At 33.3% G+C, this 6,880-nt stretch overlaps 1 protein-coding gene across 2 annotated transcripts; it reads right to left on the bottom strand.

The window, feature by feature from the left end:
- Positions 1-642: 642 nt before the first annotated feature.
- On the bottom strand, positions 643-6,281 carry LOC104903544 (bifunctional riboflavin kinase/FMN phosphatase). 2 transcript variants are annotated; one of them, XM_010691594.4, is made up of 6 exons: positions 6,003-6,280; positions 5,723-5,909; positions 3,560-3,690; positions 2,776-2,845; positions 2,246-2,311; positions 643-1,171 (listed from the first exon to the last, which is right to left on the bottom strand). In XM_010691594.4, exons 1-6 carry the CDS (start codon positions 6,085-6,087, stop codon positions 1,000-1,002), a joined length of 711 nt encoding a protein of 236 aa, XP_010689896.2. In that variant the 5' UTR covers positions 6,088-6,280; the 3' UTR covers positions 643-999. The 2 variants fall into 2 exon arrangements, with proteins under 2 accessions (XP_010689896.2, XP_048492621.1); XM_048636664.2 differs by having other exon boundaries at positions 1,020-1,166; positions 6,003-6,281.
- Positions 6,282-6,880: the final 599 nt, after the last annotated feature.

Here is a 6,880-nt window from a genome sequence, read left to right on the forward strand (position 1 = left end):
TCTTCAAGCAGTTAGTTCCACATTTGGTACCATGCTTATTCCAACTTAATTTGCACAAGTACAACAACAAAAAAACTAATAACTTAAGAATCTTTTACTCAAAGATTCTAAGATAATAGATTATTAAACATGCCATATAATATAAATTCAAAGTGCATAAAAATATCTTGTCTAGATTAAATGATTAATCTTTCTCCACAAGATATATAAAAATTAACAATACAATACTTTTGAGATTTTATATTTTTCCAAAATAAAAACTATACAATAACCTAATTATTTGGCATCATCAAAACATGGAATACAACGTTATTAATATCTATTGAAAATAATAATTCTAATTATAAAAAAACACAATCATACAAATAACAATAATTACATATACTACTATTATTTTTATAAAATTTCATTTTTTTTTTCTTTCCCAGATTCAAACCGTAGATGTTGTTCTTTTCCGTACTCGTTCCCCGTTATTGGTGTTACATAGCTTACCAGTTCCATACTTCTATATAAATGGTTAGGCATGGTTCGAAGTCTGTGGAGCTAGTATCATATTACCTTGCCACACTTGTATGGTTATATCCAACAATTAGTGTTTCTATTCAAGCAAGCAATTTTTAGAAAATAAAAGTAATACTAGTATACAATAACAGAACACATATCATTTACATGATCCAATTGTTTCAGAAAGTTGCATTGCCGTAGACCCATAGTAACATACTAACATTATAGGAAAGACAGTGTTGGTAGTTAACTTCCCAAAATCGGCACATTTCATAGATAGACAAAAAAAAATAGTTGATCTACATAGACGTTTTCATATGTACACTTCAAAGTGCCAACGACGGATATAAGAGTATTAATCTGAACCCGAAAATTCAGCAAGAAATCCACCAACTTGTCGTCGGCCTTCCTAGTAAATTGGATCAACCGGTAATGCATCATTTTGTTCCAGTGGTCTAATGTGGGGAATAAGGTATATAGAAGTTATAGAGATCATCACCTAGGAGACCATGTACAATCATCAAAAGAAGGCAGACCCCACAACTCGGGCTGGAACTCTGAAAGTGAATGAAGACTGGCATCTGCCAAGGCAACAGCATCGACCTCTGATTGAGATGGGACAACCACTACCTTCATTCCAGCAGCTTTTGCAGCTTTAACGCCTATCCTGTCGATTTAGTAGACAAAAAAAAATTAACCTCGAGGAGATTGTAAACACAGTTTGTAGATGATTCAAATAGCAACTTTAATTGCAGTTTGCAGTCATACTAAGCTTGTTCAAGATATTAATCTGATAGAGATATCTATTAAGACAGATTCTTAACTCGGACACATTGATATTATGTACACCAAACTTGACAACACTTCTCAGCACCAGTACACGTTTAAGAAGTGGCTCAATTCAGATATCTATTTACTGATCTCATTTCAAGTTTCACCTTCATGTTGTGATGGACTAAATAAAATGTCTTGTTAAACTATATTTCTTATTTCTTTGTGTTGATGACATATGGTCTTTACAATCAGCGGAAACAGTCTAGTGTATGGTTCGGCGCCCATACCAAGTCATATGCAGAAGGTTCCTGAATAACTATGGGAAAATGCAATGCCACTGTACAGTGTATAGTGGTTGCGTTAATTAACACACCTTAACATGTTTGTTTGTTGAGAAACAAGTGTGAAGCGTCGTATTATCTTAAGACTTAAATTACTGTGGTTGCGTTAATTAACACACCTTAACATGTTTGTTTGTTGGGAAAGTAAAGTGTGAAGGGCCGCCGTATTATCTTAAATTACTGAGAATGAAGTTTGAACCTGACACCTCAAACAACTTTTTGGGTCTGGCCTCCATCCCCGTCCAGACCTCCATCCCAAAGACCATAAATATTCCCAATTCCAAAAAAGACTCCAAGCAATCCACAAATTAAACAGTAGTGCTCAATTGTGTAACATAATAGACTCAAGCCTAATAATAGCAAACTGTAAATAAGAGTACATTACATAAAACTTCAACCTACAATAAGATTTGGGCATTTATGTTTACACCGCAGTGTCCTGGCAATTGCAGAAATGAGACTAAATTTAAAATGGTATAAACAGGCTATTGTTCAAGAGATGTATGGTACCCATATAACACAAAACTAAAAATTGGCAATTATGAATTTATGATTATGCTCATAAGACAAGAACCTCCTAAAGATTAATAAATTACTTAAGTATAACATTCATAGTTACAACTTACAAAGAATCTTCTATCACCAGGCAGTTACAGGGATCCACTGAGATTCTTTTTGCAGCCTCCAGGAACCTAACATCATGTAATATATTTGAGAAGGAAAGATAAAAGAAGATGAAAAATACAAGAGCAGTAGGTTGATATCTAGTTTTACATAGATAAGAGGGCCAAGCACTAACATACTAGAACATAAATATCGAAGATCTTAAGTATTAGAACCGATATGCGATAATATGATCATTAGTCACTATGATGACATATTGTGTTGAGCCTTTTATGATGGCCACTCTCATTCTGTGTCATGATCTGCTTACTTTTATGTTGTGTTTATAGAATATCGACAGAGACTTTTGTACTCTATGAGCATCAATTTAACCCAGAATGCAAGAGATGATTTCAGGCGGCCACAACACAAATTTCTTCTCTTCCAAACACATCATTTCATAAGGAATGGCAAAGACAGGGAATACAAAGTAAATTTTATCAACATCTAAACCAATATAACATTCTTCTGTTATGTGATTCTAGAGGCTTACAAGTCTGGAGATGGTTTCCCTGATAGAACTTCGTCACTTCCAAGAATGACAGCGAACCACTCCTTCCAACCTGAACAAATTCAAAGCAAGTACATTTTAATAAAAATGGAAGTCAATATAAGGCTTGATCGTATTGGTCTAATACCCACACGACGAAAACTTCAAAGATTAAAAATGCAAAGCTTAATGTGGTGTTAGCTTGAGGGAGGATTCATTGTCAAAAAACGGAGAAAATTTGACATTTCAACTTCATAGAAAGGAGATGGACAAAGATCAAACAAACGGGGCACAGTCCAGTAAATATAAGAGCCCTGATGGAAAATTTCAAACGGAATAGTGCTCTCATTCATTTTCTTTAAACATACAGAATTGTCAGCCATATAATAAGGTATACAGAGGAAATTCATGAGACTCCATAAAGAAAGTACAACGTTCTTGACCTGCAAAACAGAAATAGAATCAAGACTCCTTAACTAAAAAAACTTTGGTGAAGCAAAATTTTCTGATGAGATTTTTTGAATGTTTGGCAAAAGGTAAGTTTAAGCATCATTCTAGGTAAATCTACATGATTTGCATGTAGTCCTCCAATTTGTTTTTCAATAAAAACAATAAATACCATTACAAATTCGGATTAAACAGATGGAACCAGACTGCAATGTGCTAATGATTAAATAGATCGTTAAGTGGTACAAGTACATGAGGTGGATGAAAACAAATTAATGTATTTCAATGATAAAATGCTAACTGATTACTATTGGTAACCTTTAATCATGGAAATTCTTACCTTTTTGATAGGAGATTTTGGCATCTATATACTCTCGCAGAGAGTTTGAGGCAAGAGCAAACGGGATCTCATGCTTATGGAGATGTTGAATGAGACGATTGGCACCAGGAAGTGTTTTGGAATCTTTCCACCTAAAACATAACAAGGGGAGGTTGAAAAGAAACCCAAGATGAACTCAGTACATATATGATAGAAAGTCCTGAAACCTATGATGCACGTGACCAAAACATCAGGGGAAAAAATGTGGTAACCCAACTTTCATACGATTAAGAAATGTGGAAAAGCAAAACTGAAAACTAATAATTCTGCTTAAATCTAGATTTTGTCTGTCATAACCAAAATTAAAGGAAATAAAGAGATTACTAGCGCTAGTTTGGTTTAATTTATTAGAGGAATTTAAGAAAGGAAAGGTTATTGTATGACACTAAAGATCGCAAAAGTGGTTGGTCACTAAAAAAAGGCTTTTCATGAGCTTCTGAGTTTTCATGTATTGAAAATAGGAAACGTGATCTAGGTATGAATTTTAAGGCTTCACTCATCAATATATACTTCCTCTGTTTCTCGATAGTTGCAACACTTTGACTTTTGAATTGTTTACATACTATCTTTCACGATAAGCTTTTATTTATATGTAAGAAAACAAATATTATTAGGTACAATATTCTTAGATTAGTCTCAATGTGTAATTTCAAAGTATCAAAATTTTATAATTGTTACAAGTAAATAATTAGAGATATTAAAAATGAAGTCTTTGCGTTGGCTAGCGTGAAAGTGAAGTGTTGCAACCATGGAGAAACAGATGAAATATTAACGAACTTCCAGCCATTGTTATAGAATCTTAATTGAACGTTGTCAAGTTTCTAGCACCTGAACCAGTGGCAATATCATGCTTAGATGTTGTAGGGGGGTTGATCCAAGTGATTACTAGGAGAATGCAAGTGCCTAAAAATTTGCAAATCCAGCAAATTTACAGCAGAGAGCCAATATAATTACTTCAATTGGAAAACTTTGATGGTCAACTTGTTGAAATTCAGCTAACTAGTTCACAAACAAGAATACTAAAATTTTATGAGGTTCTTCCCCTGTTCAGAAGTTTGGAGGGTGTGGTTAGGGTATCCAACTTTTTCCACAGCTTTGGTTTACATATTCTATTTGCAGCTTCATTCATGCATTGCTGAAACTTGAGAGACAGGTCTTTTGTTGGAAGGAGTCCAAAAAGAACATAGGAGTCCAAAAAGTGTAAAAAGAAAAAAACCTGTCAAGCCAAGTTCTTACCGTCGCTTACACGTTTCTTATCAAAGTTGAACCTTTACCCAATGATTCTTACTTCTACATGTATTTGAGCTTTATAAAAGCCATTCATTCACTAATAACTAAGTCGAGAGAAGGACAGCTGCAACATTAAGGGATTAAGTTATGAGGAATGGTTTAATAATTCTCCTTCAGTCTCAGTTATTGTACTACTTTATTTATGAGTAGCCCAAACTAAGCCCGCACTCCTATAATGACATCCTACACTACATGGTTTATCGACATATCTTTTTATTTGAATTTCTTTTTGGGGTAATGTTGTGCTATCACTGGAGCAATATTGTTGTCATGGTTGTAGTATGAAACATGTGCAGACACCAAGCCGAGTTAAGTAGTTATTACTTTACTTTGGTACCAATCAAGCAATTATATCTATTAAAGGCTTATAGAAACATTATCCAAATTCAAAAATTACCTCCATTGTTTAGCAATCAACATAGAAAAACATAACCCACATCATATATCCCCAACTAATAAAATCTCTCCGGATCTATTACTGCCAGTGATCACTACTTTACTAAACTTAACCTTCAACCTAAATTCCATTATGTCGTGATTGAAGTTTGAATGAGAGTGTCTTATAAAGTGTAATAAGTTAGATAAATCTAACTCCGATAAGTTCAGATAAGTTCTAATAAGTTCCAATAAGGCAATAAGTTTAGATAAGTTCCAATAAGTTCAGATAAGTTCCAACCCCTTATAAAATATCAATTCAACTCCACCAACACAGAGATATAGAGACTAAAAAAAAATAGAATCACCATTGTTATCTCTTTAATATGACTTTGTGAAAAAAAAAAAAAAATACCACAACACTAGAGAAATTGCGTTCATTAGTCAAAAGAAACTCACTTGGCACGATACAAAGGAGTAATTTCATCAATAAATTGTTCCGGAGTAAGGGGAAGCTCATAATTCTTAACAATGGCAGCAGCTGATTCTTTCTGTGTTCTTCCCACTCTCCCATGCTCTTTATCAGTAATCAGAACTTTCCCATAACCCGCCAAAAATTCACTCAAAACACTTCTAGTCGCTATCTCTGCATGCAAAATTTCAGAAAACAAAAAATCAATTTGCCACTTAAAATCATAAATTAAAGATAGCCAACTTAAGTAAATTTAAATTTTTGAACCTGTATCCAAAAGGGTACCATCCAAATCAAGAATAACAGCAGAAATTTTTGTATCTACATGATCTTTCAATTCAGTGATAGTCATGGCTGAGAATATTAAGGAGAATTTTTTGGTCGGATTGAAATTGAAGTGGGCTTAAATTGGTTTTAAATTGATGAAGAGGAGGATGAGAAGGTTAAAAGGAGCATAAAAGGAGAAAGAATTATTGGAGGAGAGACTCAGACAGTCAGACTACGATGTTTGGCAAAGTGTCCGTCTGAGTTATGTTGGAACATGAAGAATTGCGTCCCAAACTTTATACCTTCCGTGGCAATGTAAATTGTAAAGCAGAGAAAGCATATCCGCATATCCGAATTGAATTAGTAATTCGGATTGGACTCAAACTATATTTCTAGTTGAATTTTGATTGAGTATTTCTTTCTTTTTTTGAAAAATTAGATTTTTAGGTGAGATTCAATTATAACCGAATAGTATATATTTTATATTGTATATTTATGATTGGGCTAATTATTTCTTTTGTTTTACAAACAAGATCAAATAGTCCAGTCGTCCTTCTCTTCTCCTAAAAGTTGAAATCCTAACCTAATGTTGTAAATTTAAACCTGGTGCGTTGAACATATTGTTACACAATTATTGAATCTTTTGTCGTAATGAAATATTAGTTTGAAACAAATTAATAAATGTTATTAGTTTATTAATGAATTTTCATGGGATGGTATAAATTACTTCTATTTTCAAACACTTTACTTTGATGCTCGCGACAAAATTAAATCATCAGAAAAACCAAGTCAAAAAAATTAGATAATTTGAATCACATCCAATATAATGTCTGAAAATCCTGGTTGGTTTCGTTTATACTCAAACTCTAATAATTGGT

Source organism: Beta vulgaris, chromosome 9 (assembly GCF_026745355.1).
Source record: "Beta vulgaris subsp. vulgaris cultivar EL10 chromosome 9, EL10.2, whole genome shotgun sequence".
NCBI lineage: Eukaryota > Viridiplantae > Streptophyta > Magnoliopsida > Caryophyllales > Amaranthaceae > Beta > Beta vulgaris.

What these genes read in the sequence shown, in the direction of transcription:
- LOC104903544 (XM_010691594.4), bottom strand. Translation starts at nt 6,087, where the DNA reads ATGACTATCACTGAATTGAAAGATCATGTAGATACAAAAATTTCTGCT. An exon ending in CAAAATCTCCTATCAAAAAG is followed by an intron (nt 2,846 to 3,559) that starts GTAAGAATTTCC and finishes GAATTTGTTCAG; the next exon opens with GTTGGAAGGAGTGGTTCGCT. An exon ending in CTGGTGATAGAAGATTCTTT is followed by an intron (nt 1,172 to 2,245) that starts GTAAGTTGTAAC and finishes CTAAATCGACAG; the next exon opens with GATAGGCGTTAAAGCTGCAA.